A 23,409-nucleotide genomic window follows, 5' to 3' on the forward strand; every position below is an offset into this window, starting at 1 on the left:
AGGCTAATTAAAGTCGGATCAAGAAATAGTAGCATTTTCTATCAGTAATTCTCTTAACTGCAGCATGAAAAGAAACATTTTACTATAAACTTGAAAATGCTATTTTGAAAACAAGCATTGCTACAGCATTATTTTTGATAAAACAGCTCAATAAAAATGTGAATTATAGATCCTCAATTTTCTGTGATTTGATTCTCAACACTGAAATTGTTTACAATTAGTAACAGAACAATCTTTGAAATGTGTGTTTGCAGATATAGTGAAGATCTACTGTGCAGATCATACATATAGTACACTACGTCTACCAATGAGCTCGTCTGTCCACTCCCTCATTGAGCATGCTCGGGAAAAACTAGGGTTAGGCTCGGAGGAATTGGTCTTGTGCGAGATCAAGTCTTCTGGAGGTATTAACAACTTAATCATTGCCCATAAGGAACATCATAAGTCTTTTTAACTGCTGATTTAAGGAACATTATTTAAATTGCCAATATAAGGAACATTACGTAAATCAATTATTTAATCTCATTTATTGCCAATATTCGGAACATCATGCAATTGAAAATCACTCATTGTATAACATGGGGTTTTTTTTCTGGGAAATTGTTTCTTGTAATTTGATAATCACACATTGGAGAAGTAATATATGTATACTTTATCACTACAGTTGAACATTTAGATTCTAATTAATTAAAGGCGTGTGACTCTGTATAATTCTACCATATAACTGTCTGTCCTCTTGTCTGTAGACAGAGTACTCTACAAGGAGGACGATCTGTGCGTCACCACCGGCCTCAGTCTGAACGGTCTCCTGTTCATCTCCCCGCGTAAACACCTGGACGCTCTAGTAAGTGAATCAACACAAAATCAATGTCTACCTGCCAGCTTAAGCCACTTGATTGCTGTGCAAAACAGCCATTGTAAATTGCCTTGTGAGATTGATCTGTTTTATGATTCATGTCAATGAACTCATTTTGTTGTTGTCAGTCACTGGTAGGAGGGGGCCATTGATTGTGTTTTGGTTAGTGAAGGGGGCACTGACTGTGTGTGGTGGAGGGGGGCATTGACTGTGTTTGTTAGTAGAGGGGGGCACTGACTGTGTGTTGATTGGTAGAGGGGGGCATTGACTGTGTGTTTGTTAGTAGAGGGGGGCACTGACTGTGTGTTGGTTAGTAGAGGGGGCACCGACTGTGTGTGTTGGTTGGTGGAGGGGGCACCGACTGTGTGTGTTGGTTGGTGGAGGGGGGGGAGTGACTGTGTTTGTTAGTAGAGGGGGGCACTGACTATGTGTTGGTTGGTGGAAGGGGGCATTGACTGTGTGTTTGTTTATGTAGGGGGCATTGACTGTGTGTTGGTTAGTGGAGTGGGGGCAGTGACTGTGTGTTAGCAGAAGGGGGCACTGACTGTGTGCTGGTTTGTGGAGAATGGCATTTACTATGTGTTGATTTGTAAAGAGGGGCACTGACTGTGTGTTTGTTTGTTACAGACACCTCACCCAGAGCAAGAGGGACCCTCTATAGGGACGGCCAACATCCTTGAACTACTCAGCACAAAAGAAATAGCCTATCACATGACTATCCATGACTGGCAACTATTCATATGTGTACAAGAGGTATTGATTTTAATTTGTTATATTTTGAAAGCAAGAGGGAAAGAGGATGGGAAGAGAAAAATTTTGAAGGGGGATAGAACCATGAAATGAAATGGCATATAAACAAGTTTATTTAAAAAGAGAGAGAGAGAAAGTTAGAGAAATTGACATTTGATTAAAAAAATATTTTCCAAATCAGATTTTTCCAATATGAAATGCATGTACAATGTATAAGTATTGTTGAATAAAGTGAGGAACATTATGTGTTTTGATGAAATATCCCGATGTATCCTTATTTTGTATATTGATCACTTCATAAGAAGGCATATTTTTTTTTGCAGTATGAACTAATATATCAAGTATTAGGAAGATCCAATTTTAACAAAATCACAGCTAATTTGGATTTGTTTCTGCGGAGATTTAACGAGGTGCAGTACTGGGTGGTCACTGAAATGGTACTTGCTCAAAATGTCGGCAAACGAGTCCAGCTTCTACGAAAGTTTATCAAAGTTGCAGCACAGTATGTACACTTCTTAGAATATTGTATTCATTGAATAAAACCAGTTTTCAAGAATTTAGAGCATTGAATACATAATGTTACTAAACATATCTTGATTTATGAAGCTCTCATGATAGAGTGAAATGTAATGACATATTTTCCTGTTTATTTCCAGTTGCAAAGAATTCCAGAATTTACATTCTTTTTTTGCCATTGTTATGGGACTTAGCAACATTGCAGTGAGCCGACTGTCTCAGACATGGGAGGTAATGGGAAAATTTTTTCCTAACACCCCAAAAAATAATGTTTAGTTTCCCAGGCACCAAAGCATCAGGTCAAATGCTACATTTATCAATCCTATTGCTGTTTTGAAAAGGGGAATAACTCAGTTGTTCAATTTTAAGTTGTAATATGAAAATTGAGTTATTCCCTTATGCAAATATTGCATTGAAAAAAAAAATATTAATTACAGTGCATCATCTGGAAAGTTTTGATTTGAGAAACTATTGATTGATATTTAGGCTTAAATTCAGATGACATAAAAAGATGTGAAAAAAATCTATGTAACTTTAAAAACTTATCTTTGTCATTTACAGAAACTCCCAGGGAAATTTAAGAAAATGTTTGCCGATTTTGAGACGCTGATGGATCCTTCCAGAAACCATCGTGTGTATCGGTTGTCTGTCTCCAAACTCACTCCCCCCATCATTCCATTCATGCCTCTTCTGATGAAAGGTTCTTATCCATAATGTGTATTGACTATAACTGATTATCAATCAAGTACAACTGAACATGTGATTTTTAAAGCAGTTCCTTTCTTTGAAGACTGAAGAAGAAGAAAATCATTTCTACACTAGATATTTTGCGAAAAAAAATTAGTATTAGTGTTGCAAGTAATACCCAGAAAAACTATTTTAAAAATTACACAGAAGTCTAAATGAAATTTTTCCATGTTGCTTTTTATTCTTCTTAAAACCTGTCAAAATATTACTTTAAACAAGTGTGTGATTACAAGTATGGTTTTGTAATATATGAAACCTTTTGAGACAATTATTTGCAGCTCAAACTGATACCAATTTATATGAAGATAACGGTATTAGAAATACAGGTTAATCACATGGGCAGTAGAGAGCGCAAAGCAAATTAGGAATGTCACTTGAAAAGATAATACATGCATGTATTTTGACTACTGATACTGAAACTTTTCCTTTTAGATCTGACTTTCACACATGATGGCAACAAAACCTACTTCGATGGCCTTGTCAATTTTGAGAAAATGGTGAGAAAAATATGAAAATTATGAGTAAAAATTACTTCCATATCCTAATAATGTGATATGTGCTAACAGGAAATAATTTTTTTTACAGTTGTCAATATAATCAAGTTGTATGACATTAACAATTTTCTTTAATATTTACAGCACATGATCGCTCAAACAATAAGAAATGTGCGCATTTGTAGAAGTCGAAGATTAGGTAGAGTATTTCTATTTTTGCTGATCTATCATTTATCTTATTCAAGTCCAATGTTCATATGATATATAGTAATATACCCATATGGATTATGTCTGCTTAGCATTTTAATTTGAGAATCAATTAATGCTAGAGTTAAAATTCCAAATAAGGATTTCAAATTACCTTTGGTGGCTTTCAGGCCAAAATCAAAGGTTAAATGTTTTGGAATTTAAAGTATGATACTAACTAACAAGCCCCTTTGAGATCATATTACTACGGGTATCACTGTGAAAGTTTTATTGAGTTATTTTTTTCTCATTTTTCTATTAAATACTTATGAAACTTCCAGCAGTTCAGTTCATAATAATTTGACTGTGTTTTTATGACTTCAGATTTAGAGCCTCCCAATACTGCCAAGTCTTCTACTGAAGTTCAAGATTACATTAGGTCAGTGTAGAGAGAGAGAGGAGAGAGAGAGAGAAATTATTTACCATATATCCCAGTTTTTTTGGCGTGTCACAAAAGTTTTGAAAATTGGGACAATGTGTAGCATTTTTAATTTGCATCAGTCATTTTTGGCAATTTAAAAAGTTTCTAATAGAAACTGACACGGAATATAAATTCTATATATTCAATAATTTGCAAATTAAAAGAAGTCACGATAAAACCGAAAATTAGAGCATTGTGAAAAATTACCAGATATGCGGTATTCAGAATAAAATCAAACTGAAAAGGAAAAATTTCTCAGAGAGAGATTGTTAATTTATTCTGAATAAAATCAAACTGAAAGGGAAAAATTTCTGTGAGAAAGTCATTAATTTATTCTGAATAAAATCAAACAGAAAGGGGAAAAATCCGAGAAAAAGAGAGAAAGAGGTGTTTAAATTTATTCAACAATTCTGTGTCAAACATACGGAACATTTTCTGTTATCATTTTCTTATTGTCAATATTGGATTAATTTTCAGAAATCTACAAGTAATAGACAATCAACGAGTGTTGACTCAACTTTCTTATAAGCTGGAACCCAGAAGAACTTAAAGGAATGCTTCCAACAATTTGTTCCAAATAGCATCCCAAAATGGAGGGAGACAACTGGAATTGGGAATAATACATTATCTTCCACAATCCCTCACAACTCTCTACAAGAGCATATAAATTTTCAAAGTGCAATTTCTCTCCCTTTCACCTAATCTAATCTAGTTGTGATTTTCATGTACCTGGACTCAGATTTATTCAAGATTCAGTATTTTTACCCGGTTTCTTATGTTGTGAAAAATCAAGAAATCCGTTATAATTTCTTCAATATTTACTCTGGATTTTTTTTTCATATCAGTTGCTGTATTGTCTCTGTGGGTTGAATGTCTTGACAATCAAATAAATTTATTTTGTGATAGATATTTTTAAAAAAGAGAGATGTTTCATAAAGAAAAAATACAATTAAATTTGTTGTACAACATGTCTATTTTTGGGATTATTAGAAAAATCTTTTTAAACAGGGACTTGTTTCTGTAATGAATGAAATTTATAGACAGAGCTATATATACTTTCTGAATTATACAAGTACATTTTCTTCTTCTGTGCAAGTTTAACTTTTTCAAACAAGAATAAATAACATTCCTCATTCTTAGATAGTGATATTAGTTCAGCAAATAGTTGAACAAATTGCTTAAAGAACCTTATTTTCCTCAGTGTTTGCATGTGTTAAAAATTGAACTGAAAATTGTTTTATCATAATCAAGAGAGGGAAAAATTTTCATGCATTATTTCATAGTGTAAGTTTTTTGAAGAAGGGGAAAAGAACTAACAATTGTTTAGAAATAAATCTAATTATTTTGTAAAGAACTACCCGGTAGGTGCAATTTCAGTCATATTTTGCCCAGTTTGAAGTGATTTTTATGCCCCCCTTCGAAGCAGGGAGGGCATATTGCTTTGCTGCCGTCTGTCGGTCGGTCAGTCGGTCCACCAACAGTTTCCGCTCATTATTTTGCAGAGGATGAACATATAGAAATGAAATTTTATATACAGATTAATCATGATAATATCTAGGTCAAGTTCGATATTGGGTACAATCAAGCAATTTTCGACAGAGTAATGGCTCTTGGACATAGAAAAATTTCAGTTATTTGCAGTTTCCGCTCAGAGGGTGCACATATTGATATGAAATTTGGTATACAGATTTACCTAAATAATATCTACAGGTAGGTTGAGTTTGATTTTGGGTATGATAGAGCAATTCAACAGAGTTTTATCCCTTGGACTTCGAAAAATTCCAGTTAATTCCAGTTAATTGCAGTTTACGTTCATTTTCTTTGTGGATATTTTCAAGGGAGGGGGGCATAAGTGTTTCACAAACATCTCTTGTTCAAAATATATCACAAAATACTATATTGTATCATTAATTTACAAAAAAATACCAATAAATTAATATATAAATAGTTACGAGATAGGACTTTTCACAATGGTAATTGTGACATCATAAACAGTGCATTTTCCCATATTTTTTCTTAAGACTAAGCAGACGACATTAATTTTTCAATGGTTATTTGAATAGAAAACTATGTTCGCAGCCGTCGCCCACAATGAAATTCACATTATAACTTTATCGTGTGATAGTACATAACATACTTTAATTTAGTTCTGGGTGACGGCTGCATACACATTTTTGTCCTTGAAAAACTTTGAGAAAATGTGCTATTTTTTCATCTTTTTTGACAACATCTTAAAAATATGACTAAATGTTGAAGTCATTATTTTGTTTTGAAAACAGGATGAAAGTGTAAAACTTGGCACTTTATATACACATGTATTCAAGATATTGTATGTATATTTTCATGTGATTTAAACAACTTTTGTTTTGAATTTTCAAAAAGACTTTTGAATTTTAAGGCAAATATTAAAAGAAACTGTACTTCCTTCTTAGAAAACAAGTCAATTGAACTTTTTTCTAGAAGAAAAAATCTTTGTTTACTGCTGCAAATATAAACTCATTGAAGTGCCTATACCAGTAAAGCTGTATACTACTTTCCCCAAACATGATAGAAATTCATAGGCTTTCGTGAAAGGAAATATCCAACATTCTTTTGATTCAGAATTAAAGTTAACAAAACATTTCACAAAGGCAGTGAGGAGATCTATTGGGGCACATTTTTGTAATCAATTTCTTAATAATTTTTAAGACTTATTTTTTAAACTCTGTCATCTTTTGATCGCTCAAATATCATTTGATCTTTCTCAACACTTCAGAAATAATGGAGGACAACAAAAGAAATATTTTTTTGGAGATGACCAATCAAGTTGGTCTCAGTAAGGGCAATAATTCACTTTATGTGTACATTCCTGTATTAGAGGTATCACTGGTACTCCAGCTCACATCGAAACTTGTACATATCACAGCATCTGTTGATGTATAAAAGCTCTTGGTTTTAAAGTTGTTATTTATTGTAGATTCTATATTGTAAAGAATTCATTTTCCTTTTCTTGCAACTATAAACCAAAGACACAATAAAAAAGAAATTTTGAATAAATGACTTGTTACTTTTCATTTTGTACCGTGTGGGAACTGAATTCACTCTTGATCTGATTTTGTTTTCAAATAAATCTGTAAATTCTAGAGCTTATAGCCTTTAATACTTCCAAAGTTGAGGAATATCATTTATAGTTGAAGTACTGATGGGAGTTGATTTTATCGATTATTATTTATTTTAGAATCAACGATAATGTTATTTTGCATGGCAAGTGGTTTCTTATATGTATTTGATTTACGCACATTTTTTATAATATGAATATTCGGACTCTTCCGAAAAGAATTTTGAGAAAACCCGATATGAATCATGTCGTGTAATATTTAAAGATATTATTAATTCCATCAACATATGTATCAGTAATCGAAATATTTCTGAAAAATTGAATGGATCCAAGCAATATTGAACTCTAGTTTCGTTCAACCAGACGCTCGGTTGTCTCCGTTAATCTCCGACAAGCAAGAGAAATTCTCTGCTTGTCGAAGATTTACGGAAACCAACGATCGTCTGGTTGAACGATACTATAGTAAACTCTAGCGTAGGAATAATAACCACTACAAAAAATGTCTAAATTGTTTTCTACCATTCAAAATCTATTTTCAAGGTATCAATAAATAAGTTTCCTTAAAAAACAATGCTTCAGAATTCATTATAGCGAATTTCTTGATTATTTCCGAGAACTAAGTCTTGTCAGCGGTGATGATTTGTGCTTAGGTCCAAACACTGTTTCACTTTTGGTTTGCCAGAGTAACTGCAAAGGAGAGCTGATTAAAATCAACTCCCAAAAATCAATTTAAAGTCTTTAAAAAACAAACCAAATATCTTTCAAATTGATTTATTACAAAACAGAGAAACGTAAATGTTAAATTGATCTTCAATAAATATTTTATCAAATAAGCACTGTGGATATCACAGATTCACGGACGGCTCAATATAAACACAAAGGTATTTCTCAAAAGTACACACCCTTCAATTACAGAATGGTACCAGACATAAATATAAAGACGTGAATATAAAGAAATTGCTCTCATGCTGTCATTGGTTTTTTTTTTTAACTGATCTCCCTTGACACTGTACACGTGTATATCTTTTACAAACGGTCCCAGTTTTACACCATCCCTGGCTTGGCGTACATGGGAAGATGGTAGTAGTTATAGCTGAGGAAACTCAATAGGCGAGTCTCTACTGCATGCTTAGATCCGCTGGAGGCATAAATCTCCAGCAACTGTTTCTTCTGAGCATCATTCATCTACAAATAAGGCATTTGGTATCTAAATAAATTTGCAAAAAATCTTTCCAGTTTCTCTTTCAGGATAAAGAAATACATAGTTACTGAGCAGGCTTAAAACAAATTAAAGCTTAAACTCTCATTCCCCCAAGTCCTATTATGTATTACGAATGAAAATTTGTTCTAACAGTAACAAATTACAAAACAAAAATTGTTCACTTGTAGAGCTTCTGAAAAAGCATAATTTAGTGTACGTGCACAAGTTTGTCCACAAGTTATAAAAGTTGGAATAAATGTATTATAAAGAATAGCAAATGCATAGAAACAACTTAAGGAAGTAGAGAAGTTTTATGTGGATCAGTATTCTGTGAACTTACCGGTACATCTTCATCCACTACTTCTCTGACTTTGTCTTCAATGGAATCCATACCAACACCCTGCAATACAGGTTCAATCATTACAATACATACCATCACAAGGTATAAACTTGGTGATGAATATATAAGGAGACGTGTATGGTAAATACATGTACTGTAAATCAACTTCTATTCACATGCAACAACATTTTGCAAGGTTAGCAAGAAGTTGTCTCAACTGTTCCTCACTGCCATTCAGCTCTTCAATATCTCTCGTATTGTTCAAGATAATCTGAAGGCTGGGTTGGGAAAAAATTGCCATGAACCAGTCCATCAATTGTGAAATGAAATTGTTGGCAAGAAGGGTTGGAATACAGTATCTTATAGTCTTTGTGGATTACTTTATCACTTATATAGTACTATCACTTACTGGACTGGTGACCAGGAGCTCTCGCACCTCGTCCCGGAAGTCGGAGAACCTGTCGTGATACAGGGCCAGGCACCAGGTCTCTCGGAAAAACCTGTAAATACATCACAAATACACATCAACACATGAACGGCATGGAACAGCCATTGTATAGAAGAAGGTCACAACCAATAGTTTTATGTAAAAAAAAAAATGCATTGTTGTAACCCATGGTTTTCTATTCGTTGCACTGGTTGAAAGCAGTGTAACGGATAGAAACCTGTGGGTTCCGATGATGAGAAGAATCATTCATTCACATAAATCTAATAATAGTTGACATCTAGAAAATTTTCATTACATTGCAATTTCAACAACCTTGTATTGTAAAATTGTGTACATACATATGTATAATAGAGATAGAGGGATATTTTAAAAATTGAATTTTCATGCATGGGTATTGCAGACAAAGAATTAAACGTATGCAAACTTACTCGTAGAAATCAGGAATGAGTTTTTCATTGAAGCGAGACACCATATTGTTCAGGAATCGCTCATGCAGCCCGTACAAACAGATGAAGTTCTCACAGGGAAAAGCCTAATGGAGAGAGATCAGCATCACAATATTTATTTTGGTGCAGTTTTTATACAGTGGCACAATATACACAATGACTTTGTATAATGACTGTTTACTTTAAGCAAACAGCTTTTTCATCATATTATGGAAAATCCTACACTCTAAAAGCAGGATCTGACAAATAAATCCCTAATTCGAAAAAAACAATATCATAAAAATTACTCTGTGGAATAATAAAAAAATGTTTAGTTATGAAAAGCTCAACTCTGTACTTGCTTCATGTGATTTTTTCAATGCAATGAAAGATATGAAACAAAATCAGCTTTTACGTTTTATGACTTTAATATCAAGGCATTTTAAAAGGGAGGGTCCCATTCTGCTACATCATGGAAATAATGCTTGATGAGATTGGCAAAAACAACTGTTTTATTAAGTTTTTTCATTGAGACAAATTAATGGCCTTCAAACTTGTTATGTCATATTGTTTTTGAAAAACCAAGCTAACTCCTACATGTTTCTGTTATGAATGAACAAATGAAAACATGAATTTGCTTTTGAAAACAGAAGGAAAAAAACCCATGAATGAAAAGGGTAATTCCCAAGTAATTGATAAAACTGCACGGTAATGTCTTCAGATGTATGTGGTCAGGCATTTGTAAAAAAAAAATAAAAAAAAAAAATCATGGATCAAAAGTGAAATATCAAAAATACATTCAATGACTTTTCCTTTAAAAAGGATTTTAGAAAATGTGTTTTCATAAAGTAATTGAAGAAATTGAATGGGTTTTTTTTAAATTGACATTGTCACTTTTTGAGGGTTTTTTGACAGTAAAAAAATGTTTAATCAAAGTATAAATGGACAACTAAGTCAGCTATAGTTGAAAGTTTTTTGTTGACTTATACCCGGTATGCAAGATACAGTTTTCAAATTCTTTTGTTATCTGAGGGAAACTCAAACCATTTTTTCTTACTGTATATACATGTATGTTTAATATTGTTAAATTTATTGTATATAGCAAACATTTTCTAAGTACTTAATTCTGTGATTCCGCTGTTTTGTATCGAATCACAAGAATATAAAATTGCAAGCACTAACTTTTTGTCATAATTTTATAAAGTACAAAACTGTTTAAAAAATAAAAGCAAGATTATAAAATCTGTGAGGGTTGCTTTTTGCTATTTTATGCAGATATTATTTCCTTGCATTTAATAAGGAATCTACAGTAGTTGTCAAACCTAATTTTGTTTTAAATATGGTATTGTCTTATCAGAAATCAATAATATTATGTAAACAAAAACAAGGGAAAAGCCTTGGAAGTTAAGCATTAAAATCATTATAAATAGAAAAATATAATTTGAAAATTTTCAGCTTTATTTGCGGATCATGACCATGTTCCTTTAAGGTAGAGAAATTTAGTATACTCATGTTTCTCTTCTAACATCCAAAGCTTTAGCATGCTTGTAAGGTATATAGTTTTTTATGCTGTGACCACATCTTACATTCTGGTGTTTGATTTTGATGTCTGTAGAACCAACACTTTGACAGCTACATGGACAAGCATCCTGTATAAAACCCTATGTTTATTTTACTGTTTGGGGCATGCATTTACACAGAAGAACCTGCTTACATAAGCATCCCCTAATTACTACAGCTTCAGATTTTATTCAGGACAAAAAAATCAGAAAAACACATTTTTGTGTGAAAATAAATCCTATTTTTCTGACATTTTGGAATAGCCACAGGAAACTCAATTACAAAAACTATTTGAACTTGGAAACATGATATCTGGACAATAATTTAATACCAGTAAAAACGTTGTGTGATAAGAAACCTGTATTTCTGTTTGTGGGTATATATAGCTCAGAAACAATTTATTTTAGTACATACATTGTACATGATCTGTGTTGATGGGCCTGAGATTGCAGGCCAACAAAGCTCACCTGTTTCGTCAGACAAGTCAGAGTCTCCACATTGTTGTATTGGTTGATGTGGATTCTGAAATAATCCGGTTTTCCTCCAGGGGAACCAGTTAAGTATTCCTTGCCCTGTCAAAATACAACCAGATGCTTAAGCATTTCTCAGAAGTTTATCTATACATGTATTACCATATGGTATATTTTCAAAATTAAAAACAGAAAGTTTTCACAAAATTCAGAATTAAACAAAAATCACTGATAGACTTACATAATCTGGTTGTTCTTTTTGTGTGGCCAAGGGGACGTCTAACCCAGGTTTGGCAACATGAAGATAGTAATAGCATCCTGCAAAATACAGAAAAATCAATTTTACTTCTGATTTTAAGCTTTCCAATATCAAACCTTAATCCCTCCATACCCGAAGACAACATATAATAATACTCAATATTCCGATTCACTTCATTACTGTAATATCATAAAAAGGGCTTCATCTCACACAAAGATTTAATCATCTACACCTTTTTACTGTGCAATAATGTTTGTCCAAAAGCATATTTTATTACGTACCAGTAGTCTAAATGACACTAGATCCCAAAAATTGGAAACAAGGATTTGAATATTTTTCATATAAGCTAGTGTATATAATCACTGCATACAGTGATTAAACAGAAACACTAATTTTAATATGCCCTCTGGGTTCATGCTGATATATGTAACCCCAAATATTCTGAAATTCATACACTGCATAGTTAAGTACATGATTTTTTTTTTATGGCAATATACCGGTACATCAAAAAGGTGACTGTTTACGATAAACAATCAGTATTTAGAGATCTAACTGCCGTTTAAACAGGTTTTGACAATACCAATAATTACCACTAGAGCTATGATTGCATGATATCAATAAAATGCTTCTTTACAGAGGGCACATTATTTTAGTTATACCCAGGTCCAATCAAAGGTGTACTGGGATTTACCCTGGACTTTTTATCATACACCGAGACTATATATATGGTCGCAATGATTAAAAAAAACCACAAATTTGTGTCAGTGTTACAGGTGTGTTACTTTCATTCAATATATCAGGTCTCAGTAGCTCAGTGGTAGACTGCTGGCACAGTATGCCAGATGCTATGGGTTTTGAGTTCCAGCTGAGATTTGACTTTTCACCATCTGTTACATTTGGCACCCAATGTGACCCACAACCCCAAGTTAAAAGTCTTATCCTCTACCATATAAGCTAAGTTAATTGTCAGTATATTTGTTTTACACGTATATATACTGTAAACGTGGTTATATTGACGAGTTCAAAATTTGACGATTTTTTAGTAAGAGACAATTGGCGAGTTTTAATTTTGACGAATTTTTGAATAAGAGTAAGAGTTATCTATCTTTGATTTCTTATAATGCCAGGGCTAGAGTTATCTTTCTTGCGAACTCTTTTACAAGCGTTGGTATTAATAAAATTTAACTTTGATTGAAAAAAAAGTCTGTACATATTTGATGGAATAAAATTGTTCTTTGTATTTTGTTTTTATTCACTATACGATATTGCCTGAGGTAATAAAGTAGGTCAAACACGGCATGATAAATACGCACGCAAAGTTATTAGAGAATGTTGTGAGGATTGAGTGATAATTGCATTTAAAACATGCTTGTTTAGATATAATGGGTTTTTTCAATGTTACGTGTTTACGTGTTTTTATAGCCATTTACATAAATAAATCATTAACTTTGATCTAGTCATAGCGGGATAATGCCAATTAAAAATTCTGGTATTAATACGCTATATATATGATGTGAAGTTTGGCGAGTGGAAATTTTGACGAGAAAATAAAAATCGCCAACATAGTCAAAATTAACACATCGTCAAAATTTCCACGTTTACAGTACGTGGCATTGCGGTGTGAGGTAATTTTTTTTTTAACCCTCCACCCCTTTTTTCCACCCTGCTTATTAACCAATCAGATCTCTAAAAGCAAGCTATCAGGAAATATATGATGACATTCTTCATGATTTTTTTTAAGACTGTACGTTTTGGTTACCAGATATATGTTTCAGCTTTGTTAGTGGACATATAAACACAACCACATTTCTAGAGAAATATGGAAGAAAATATACCTTAGGCTAGTAGATTTAAATATTCAACATAACCCCTCTCTACTGCACAGCAACTTAAATTAAAATTAACCTACCATATATCCAAAACCAGATATTCTCATTATAAACACACTAGCTGACAATTTATTATATTCATGGGACCATTTAACCCATGCATATTAAATCATTATAGATATCCAAGTTAAACAAAGGAATGTACTATACATCCTCATTCAAATTTTATTTTTCCCAATTGATTGTGGTTCTGAATAATTCAAGGGCAATGATTGTTAATTATTGGAAAATTACACATGCTTTCCATTAATCAAACATATATAAGATCAGATCAAATGATAGAATACTGCCTTAATGGGGGATTGGTATTCAACCCAATAACCAATTTTATGCATATTGATGAGCAAATTTCAAAATCTCAATGCCTGTCGAAGTAAATTATCACTCAACAATGAGATTCACTGCAAATAGCCTGGGGAGTGTTGGAGACTGTTACTTTGACAACAGTGCCATGGAAAATTCCAAAACACACTAGATTCTGAACTTAATCCAGTCACGATAATCCAGGGTACATTAATTATACTTATATATATTATACATGATGATCTTGATGTTAACAGCACGGATACTGGTACATGTGCACTATACAAAGAAATTATAAGCCTTTTCATGATGTTGTTCCAAAGACATTTTAACTTTTCAGAAAATAGTTGTTAAGACAACATTTCCATGTATTGAGCAAATAAAAGGGGAACTGTATATTCCTAATTAAACACGAGGAATTTATATCAGCGTAAAATTGCAAGAAGCTCTCCTCGCGGATTTTAAAATCTCACCATTATTTTTTGAGAGTTGTGAACTATAAAAAATGTGGATAACTATATTCCGCATTTACTATTTTATATTTTCCCGATTTGATACAAAACAGCGGGATCGCGGAATTAAGTACTCGCGTAATATAAGGAATTGACAGTTTATATTACATTCTTAGGAACAAACAAGAGTCAAAATCATACACAAGAATTTGCAGGTTTACAAAACATTATCTTTAATTTCCTTTTACAGTAACGCTTGTAATTAAGCATTACAAGTAAAAATAAATTATAATAATTATGTACAAGTACACTTTTCAAAGATTTTTTGCTCATACTCTAAATTTTGTGATCAGGTGTGCATTCCCTAATGACTGCATTACTAGTTATTAATCAAGATAGAGAAGACAGTAAAAGAGATGCTTTGATTAAGATGACACAACCTGAGGCCTAATTCTCCTGTCTATCATATTTTACCCAAAATGGTCTACTGTTAAACAAAAACACTTTCTGTTTCACTTTTAGAAAAATTTTCTTAATTGCTAATGGAAAGTTTCTTTTAATGGTAATTTCTAGTGATTTCACAAGAGAGTGCTTCTAAGCCAGAACCATTAATATCAAGGCAACAGTATGTCGGCAAATACTTCATGTGACACTGAATTTGAAACTGTGGCTTTGAGCAGTCATGGGTATAGTACAATCTAAACCCTATGATGTGCCTTAGTCTCAAGAATTGGTCTAAATAAAGGCTCCATTACTCAATAAATGATCTGGAACTGATTGGGCTTTGAACTGTAATTGACTAAATTATGTCACATTGAGTTCTTCCATTACTGCTTAAAATTGATCAATGGATCAATTCTGTTTTTCTGAAGTCATCTTGTTTCTTGAATTTATCAAAATTCCGATCTAAACATTCTAAAAAGATGCCATACTTTCTTTAATAGAATATAGATCCAAGTCAATGGTCATTTTGCATCTGATGTAACCTGCGTTACCCTAAAAAATATGATGTCTGTACAAAATCACTTTATTCTATTTCACAGCAGCTTGGTTAGAGCACTCTGCCAGGGATGATAACCAAAAATTATCATATCAAATAATTTAATGATACAATTTTATGATGATAAAGGGGATACTACTGACTAAGATGTTATCATTAATTCACTTTAAGCATGTTTGATGTAACAATGTTTTACTGTATTTTTGTCATATATGAATTAATCTTTAAGAAATTATATGATCCATAATTATTTTTTCAATGAATTTTTTTATTTGCAATACATAACAGAATTTGCAAAATTGGGACAAATAAAATTATTTGTTTGGCATCACAAAAGCAACCTAATGTACCGGTAAATTCATCAATAAAAATAAAAAAAACTGTGTGCGTTATGAAACCAAACAAGAATATCCCCCAATGATTGCTGAATGAGAACAACCTGAGCCAGAGACACCCACAATGAAGCGACAACGATTCTGTATAACAAAAATAACAATGTGACAACACACCTTACAGGTAAATGACTTGAAAATTCAATTATATAAACACAACATTTATATTGTTGCAATCTGCTTTTACCCTGGACATTCAAGACATGAATATTGGTTCATTCAAAATATTGATCATTCACCATGACGACATGGCGATGATCGTTCCAAAAGATATCCTACTGTCCGCTTATATCGTATAAATATTGACATAAGGATTTCACGCTGCGCTACGATAAATCCAAACCAAAGTCTTTGAAGTGAAGAAGAATGGTCGGGGTATTATGATTCATGATAATTATTAGGTATTTTACTGTCTCCTTCCCTCTATCTATAGGATTACTTGTTTAAGTATTTCATCATCATATCAGCATCCTCCCAAATATTTTTTTCTGGTTCTTCATATTCTATCCTCAATGTGCTGATAGCAACATCAAATCCAAACTCCTCATATGGTATATAAATTGTAGATAATACCTGGTACAGTAAAACTTGGTTATTGCTAAGTCCTAGGGACCAATGGATTTACTTTGTTATATCCGTAATTCGTTATATTAAATTCGCAATAATAACTATCGCGAATTCACTATATACATGTTTTCTTACACCAGACTATAACTTTGCTAATTGAGGCTTAAAATGAAAAAAACATTACTTTGATACCTTTAATAATGGGATTGTGAATTGAAATACTTATATGAAAATAAATTTATTCAAACTATAATGTTAAATGGTAGTGAAAACGTTTTTAAACTGTAAAGAAATTGTTATAAAAGTGTTAAATTTTGTTATTATTCATCTCTACAGGACTCAAAAATCAGTTTGCTATATCCGTAAATTCGTTATATCTGAATTCATGATAGACGTAAAATTTTGCGCAGATTTGTTAAGAATTTTACCAGGGACTCAAAAAAACTTCCCTATATCCGAGAATTTGCTATATCCGTGTTCATACGAAACGAGTTTTACTGTAGTTCTGAGTACTGGTCCAATTCATACAATTTAGATTTTTGAGAAAATTTTACAGGAAAAGTATTGTTTTTTTAAAAAGTTTAAAGCATTTTTGCTCAAAGACCTTACAGATTCTTGTAATCATCAAAACTTATCTAGAATCATTACAAATATTTGGATGATTTCATATATGATTTAATTTGATCGTATAATCAAGTCAATTTGTAAAAGTGAATAAAGCAAGCGATATTGATCTGATAGTCCCTAAATGGTTAAATTATTGACTAATGATCATATTATTGACTAATGATCAAATTTCCCAGAATAGTAGACAGTCATTAGTAAACATCTGCACAAAACATTGCAAATGTAGACCAGGATGTTGTTAAAAGACTAGAACGTACTAGATAACATTATTGCGTTACATTTAACTCAAAGTAGATCCCCTAAGTAACTTGATCACTCACCTCTATTTTCAAACAAATTAATTGTTAATTATCTCTTCATTTATCATTCAAATAAATGTGTTAGCTTGTTTCGTAAAGATATTAAAGATACAGCAATGGCAGTACTGTATTACCCTAACAGCACCATAACAATTAAACCAGTTCCATTGATTACCCCATATTTACTAAAATAACAACTAAGAAGATACCTTGGTATGTAAACAAAAAATTTAACATCATCTCAACCATCCCAACCTCAATTATTTTTAAGCACGATGCAATGTTTGGAGCTGTCTGATCATATCATCAATATCTGGTCCAGTGTCACCTGCTCTTGCCCCTCAGCCACCAGGTCTCCATTGGGCTAATGGTAGCAACTAGCTGCCTTCATGCCTTACATATACCATCTAAGTTACTTGTTGATGATTTGTGACCATTTGCCGCTGAAGAGCGTACACATATTGTCAGTACTTTGAAATCTATCCATCTTTGGGGTTTCAGAACAGCACATCCTTACAGAGCTGTGGCTGAGAAGTGACTGATAAGATGATTAAAACCTGTCTCAATGATAGTCCAATTTCATATTTCTGAGTTTAAATATTGTCACAAACAATTATATCTGCAGTGGTATCCAAAAGAAAATAAGCAAAATACTTTTACATATTGCTCACCACATTAATGTGCTTCCTGCAGTGATCTAAGAGCTAATGAACAGTTAAACCTAATAGAATTTCTGTTCCCAGCATCCTCTCCAAATAACAAGACCACTGAGAGGACGGAAGTACCTGGTAGAATTCCTCCTTGTATTTTGGGGTTTCTGTAGATCGGGATCAGGTTCAGCGATTCCTCGGGGGGAGCTGTCTGCTGGTCCAGGGTGGGGTCAAACAGGCGCAGCATTTCTGTGGCCAACTGCATCAAATAAAGGACAAAATTACAAATATATCATAAATCAAATATATCATAAATCTCTATTGTACAGGGTTCTTGATGCAAAACTACAAATGTCATTTCAATAGTTATACCTAAAACTTTACTGTTACGTCATCAGTCAATTATTGAAATTTTTTTACATGGGTGATAATTGCATATTAAAGCAAAAAAGTATTCAAAAATTAAACAAGTATTGAGAATTAACGATTTAAATGTATTGTGTATTGTGTTCAAAACATTTCAAAATTCATCATTATTGCTATAAATTCTGATCTGATCTCTATTGATTTGTAAAATATTGACTTTTGATCATTTTCACCAAGAATATTGTACTAATTAACTCTTTTTTTCTTTTCCAACTTAATAGAATGGATAAAATAAAATGCACACATAGAGATGAATACCCGTAAACCAAATTCTCATCACAATTTTGTTTAATCATATTAAAACCATTGCATTAAATTGATTGATTATCAATATAAGGAAATCTTGTATAGTGCAAAAATAAATCTTGCTAATAAGTTTTATATGATTGTACTAGGCTGATCATTCCACGGGATATGAGAAGTACTTGACGTAATGTTTTAATATCTCTCTGAACAATCATTAGATAAAAGTGTCCTTTTAATCTAATCTGAAATAATTAGTTCGCACTAGAATTAACACTAAAAAAAACAAAACAAACAAGCACTAGAGATTTCATTCCCATCAATTCAAAAGGTGAAAATTTTGTATCAAATAAATTGTAATAACTTCCTGTATCTTTATTCTAGAAATAGAAAAACTACAGCAGGACTAAGGAAATGTGACATAAAAAGCCAACTTATCTCAATTACAACCGTTCACAAATTGTAGCAACGTAACAATTAATATCACGTAGGAATTGTAAAAAAACAAAATTATATCAACAAATTCAGCTTGGAATTTTCAGGTAATGACGCCTGAACATGCAATAGAATCATTTAGTGAAGAGAGATTTGTACACCAAAAAAATAAATAGAAGAGTAAGGGGTGAAAAAAATGAAGTGATATTACTTGTCATTGATTGATGTCATTGTAACACTGTCACATATTGGATGGACTGAAGCACAGTGGAGGATTCTATCTGCATAGTCAAAAACACTTGAGGCTAAAATTCAGAGAGTCAACAATGGAGATGTAAGCAAACTACTGGAATATGGCAATCCCTGTATTATGTATTGAACTGTACGCGATCAGTCCCATATGGATTGTAGTGTTAGAGTTGTAGCCTCAAAGTCAAACGCGGCTAAACGGGCCGCCACGGGACAGGAAGATTACAGTGTGACCATTTGCCTCCAGGAAATTCATAACATGGGGCTTACATTCAGTATTTACACTGCACTCAGGTAAGTGCTTCGTTATTTCATTTTTAAAAACTAGGTTATTCTCTAAATGTTAAATAATAGTGGCACTTTTTTCATCAACTCTCTCTCTCTCTCTCTCTCTCTCTCTAATGATAAAATGCGGAAAACATAATAAATGTCATCCAAAATAAACTAGCTGTTTTGACAGACATAAACCCATTTTTTATATCAACCAGCAAGTATCTTATGCACATAAAGTAAAAATGATTTAACATCTATTTATAAAGAGATAAATGTATGATATGTGCGTGAAATCTACTTTGGGATAGAGGCAGCATTGTCCATGTATGATGCAATGGGGTTTTTCTTGTCTTTTGTTGTTTTTTTTTATCTCAAAGTATATCAAGGGCTTACCCTAATATGACACACAGGATGCAGTATGAATTGTTTATATCATAATGAAGAATAATGTACTTTACAGTGATACAAAAAATAAATGTTATCAATACAAGGAAAATTTGAAGTTTATGCATATAAAAAATAGTAAAATATTTCTCTGTTTTAATCAAAGTATGGTAAATAATTCTATGGACTTTATCATTCTGGAAACATTGAAATGAAACAAAATTGATAATTAAAGATCAACTGACATTTTCAGATTTAGCACCAAATAATTTTAGTTTTGAGGAAGTTCCTTCCTTTGTTTCTAAACATGTGGCCAAAAGCTAAATATGTTGGTGTAAAATAATTACCTAGTTTTCATCTGATCAGATCATGTTGTGTCAGCTAGGGAAGAGTACTTTACCAAAGGGAGAATAATGTACTATGGTATGTATTTTAAATTTGAGTTGTATAAAATTGTGCTTTTTTCTCTAAATTATTTTAAACATTGATGTTTAAAAAATTTAACAATTTTACTTACTGTATCATCAAATAATGGACTTATTCAATATTTACAATCAAATATAAAAACAGGAATAATATTATGCTTATTACCGGTAAGTAATCTGACCAAATATTTTGGAAAATTTTGCCAAATTTTTATATTTTCTAAACATTCTCTGAAGCAATTTTCATGAAAAATCTTCTTTCCTTACAAAAACCCTGTTTCATTCAAATACATGCATACAGGTACCTAATTAAAAATCACAAGATAAGTACACCCCCACTTTAACAAAAAACACATCCTCCAAAACTCAGCAAGTGTGCCTTCTTATAAGGTAAAAGCCCAAGTCTCATTAAATAGGAATTCAAATAATCAAATTCCAAGCCTTTTCATCTTGCCTAGTAAATGTTGTTCTACAACCTAACAGATCACAGGAAAAACTTCGCCCATTTACAAAAATGGGAAAAACCCAAAACCTCTTCGTAATAGTAAAAGACAACATAGAAGAGATCAACTGAAACAGCAAGATCACATCTTTGTAAAGACAACATTTTATGCATTGTCAGAATACCATTGTACTAATCTTTAGATACCTGAGACAGCCCACCTACTACACTGACCAATCAAAATGAGGCACAGAGAGGAACTCAATTATTTCTAGTTTATTTAAACCAAAATTTACATCTGAAAAGTCTAATCATCAATAAAACAAGGGTTGTTTGATATGAAATAGTATCTGAAAATGTGGATACTGTAATCACAATACCTGGAAGCTTTTAAGGTAATGAAACTCTCTTTGTTCTTCATCGAGAAAAAAAATATTTCGTTTTATTTAATTAATATGGATGATGCTGTTTGTTAAATCCCACAAAACTTTTTTTTAATGAAAAATTATCATTCCACAGCGAATCATCCTTAAATATTCAGTTTTAAGTGGACATATTTAGTAAGTGTTACCATGGATGCATTTGTTTTAATAGTCATTCGGGTAACTTTTTTTCTTCAACATGAGAAATGCATGATTTGTCAATTTAATTAAATTGTAATAATCAATAGAAACTCTATGCCAATTTGTTGTTGCTTTCAATTGAATTATACAAAGCTACTGTTGGAAACCTTTTTGACTGAAAAATTTGTTGGCTGAAATCAAACAGAGACTTGTATCAATGTATTGGATGATTACGTTTATATCAGAAACCCGCCAGTCTCTTTTAATTATTTCATGTAACTCAGGAAATATCACACCAACATCAAAGGGATTACCTTATTCTCTCAATGAAGCCAAAGCGACAAAGTGACAATAGAATAAAAGGAAGGAAATAGGGTTGAGTAAACTTTTGGAGTTCACTCTTACTGGCTTCCTTAAAATTATCATTGTTTTTCATCTTGATTTTAGATCCTCAAGACATTGTAATTGGTTGAAGCCCCAGGGATTACCATTGAAGCTACAAATAGGACTCCATCCAAAATAAAACATTACCATAAATGCTCAATCAAGGAATTTAATCGCCATTTGCTGCTACTAACAGCTTCTCCCAACACTAACGATGGATATCGCTTCTCAGATCTACATTTCGTTGGAGGCAGTGATTGGAATAACGGCAATTGCAGGCAATGCTTTGGTTCTAATTGCTATTTTTAAATTCCCAAAGCTCCAGACCATTACCAATTTCTTTATAGCTAGTTTAGCTGTAGCAGACTTGCTAGTGGGTATTTTTGTTGCCCCTCTAGCTGCACTCAGCTACTTAGGATTACCTGAAGATTACCTAGGATGTGTGTTCACAAATTCCATCGTGGTGGTACTAACACAAATTTCCATATTCAATTTAGTGGACGTGGCAATAGAAAGATTCATAGCCATTAAGAATCCATTCTTCTACCAGGAATACATGACAAAAAAAGTTGCTGTGATCATGATTACAGTTTCCTGGGTGCTTGCAATAATCATTGGACTCATACCAGTTTTTGGATGGAATCTTGGTCCAATGAAAGACAACAAGTGTGCTTTTGTGGCAGTGATAGATTTTGACTACATGGTCTATTTTAACTTTTTTGGATTCGTGCTTGTGCCATTAATTGTCATGTTCATGATCTATTCCTACATATTTTACATTGTGCGCCAACAAATGGCCAAGATATGTGCTTTAGAAGTCATCCAGAAGTCGGAAACCCAAAAATTGAAAAGTCGGTTCAAACGAGAAGTGAAAGCTGCAAAATCATTGGCCGTTGTGTTTGGTGTTTTTGCGCTTTGCTGGTTACCAATTCATATTCTAAACTCCATATCCCATTTGTGCAAATCCTGCAGCTACCCCATAAACCTCCTTTTGGCAGCCATTCTGTTGAGTCACATAAACTCCATCATAAACCCCTTCTTGTATGCCATAGGCAACAGTCAATTTCAAGTTGCCTTCAAGAAAATGTTCTGTGGAAAATTCTCAGTGCATAGTTTTGATGATGAATACACAGTCTCAAGAGTAAGGCCACAGAATCAAAGAAAAAGTGAAGAACAAGAAACAGCAAATCAAATAGCAACCAAACCCCACGTTAACAATGGATATACTGGATCCAATGGGGATTTACAAAAACCTTTACAAAATGGACAAGTCTTTCACATATCTTCATGACACAATAAAGAGTTTATTTTTAAATTATCTATTGATATTTTGGCATTTTGATGTTGTAAGTTTTTTGACATTTTATCCAAGTTGTTCTCTCTTCATGTGACAAATTATATGGGTCCATATCATGATATTTTTGTTAAGTTATCAATAAAAGTTACATAAATACTGGTATGTCTTTATCATTTTTTTTTATTTTAAGTTAATAAATTATAAATGTTTTCCTTGCAAATGCATCATTACTTCATAATTTATAATGCAAAAAATGCTAACCCATCCCCAAACAATACC

The 23,409-nt window shown here is 32.5% G+C and overlaps 3 protein-coding genes and 1 long non-coding RNA gene across 10 annotated transcripts in view; 2 read left to right on the forward strand and 2 right to left on the reverse strand.

Annotated features, from left to right (window-relative positions):
- LOC128177666 (rap guanine nucleotide exchange factor 4-like) overlaps nt 1-7,066 on the forward strand; it is a 46,554-nt gene extending 39,488 nt beyond the window's left edge. For all 4 annotated transcript variants that reach the window (XM_052844471.1, XM_052844469.1, XM_052844470.1 and 1 more), the window contains 10 exons: nt 255-404; nt 747-844; nt 1,484-1,609; nt 1,930-2,108; nt 2,263-2,353; nt 2,684-2,822; nt 3,302-3,366; nt 3,508-3,562; nt 3,934-3,988; nt 4,508-7,066. In XM_052844471.1, coding sequence (XP_052700431.1) covers nt 255-404; nt 747-844; nt 1,484-1,609; nt 1,930-2,108; nt 2,263-2,353; nt 2,684-2,822; nt 3,302-3,366; nt 3,508-3,562; nt 3,934-3,988; nt 4,508-4,580 — 1,031 coding nt within the window. In that variant the 3' untranslated portion in view covers nt 4,581-7,066. The remainder of the gene's footprint in view (nt 1-254; nt 405-746; nt 845-1,483; nt 1,610-1,929; nt 2,109-2,262; nt 2,354-2,683; nt 2,823-3,301; nt 3,367-3,507; nt 3,563-3,933; nt 3,989-4,507) is intronic.
- Nucleotides 7,067-7,882: 816 nt separating this feature from the next.
- The window catches only part of LOC128177665 (cilia- and flagella-associated protein 61-like), a 28,364-nt gene continuing 12,837 nt past the window's right edge, over nt 7,883-23,409 (reverse strand). For both annotated transcript variants that reach the window (XM_052844467.1, XM_052844468.1), the window contains exons 23-29: nt 18,145-18,268; nt 11,813-11,889; nt 11,569-11,673; nt 9,545-9,648; nt 9,078-9,168; nt 8,669-8,728; nt 7,883-8,312 (exon numbers count right to left, since the gene is read on the reverse strand). In XM_052844467.1, coding sequence (XP_052700427.1) covers nt 8,172-8,312; nt 8,669-8,728; nt 9,078-9,168; nt 9,545-9,648; nt 11,569-11,673; nt 11,813-11,889; nt 18,145-18,268 — 702 coding nt within the window. In that variant the 3' untranslated portion in view covers nt 7,883-8,171. The remainder of the gene's footprint in view (nt 8,313-8,668; nt 8,729-9,077; nt 9,169-9,544; nt 9,649-11,568; nt 11,674-11,812; nt 11,890-18,144; nt 18,269-23,409) is intronic.
- On the reverse strand, nt 12,252-18,125 carry LOC128177680 (uncharacterized). Its single transcript, XR_008242863.1, has 2 exons — nt 18,031-18,125; nt 12,252-17,897 (listed from the first exon to the last, which is right to left on the reverse strand). It is a non-coding gene; the product is annotated as an uncharacterized LOC128177680 (long non-coding RNA).
- On the forward strand, nt 18,528-23,288 carry LOC128177675 (adenosine receptor A2b-like). 3 transcript variants are annotated; one of them, XM_052844496.1, is made up of 2 exons: nt 18,528-19,656; nt 21,897-23,288. In XM_052844496.1, the coding sequence occupies exon 2, from the start codon at nt 22,048-22,050 to the stop codon at nt 23,122-23,124; it is 1,077 nt and encodes a 358-aa protein (XP_052700456.1). In that variant the 5' UTR covers nt 18,528-19,656; nt 21,897-22,047; the 3' UTR covers nt 23,125-23,288. The 3 variants fall into 3 exon arrangements, with proteins under 3 accessions (XP_052700456.1, XP_052700458.1, XP_052700457.1); XM_052844498.1 differs by lacking the exon at nt 18,528-19,656 and adding an exon at nt 19,729-20,442; XM_052844497.1 differs by lacking the exon at nt 18,528-19,656 and adding an exon at nt 20,463-21,281.

The sequence above is a fragment of the Crassostrea angulata genome, chromosome 3 (assembly GCF_025612915.1).
Source record: "Crassostrea angulata isolate pt1a10 chromosome 3, ASM2561291v2, whole genome shotgun sequence".
Lineage (NCBI taxonomy): Eukaryota > Metazoa > Mollusca > Bivalvia > Ostreida > Ostreidae > Magallana > Magallana angulata.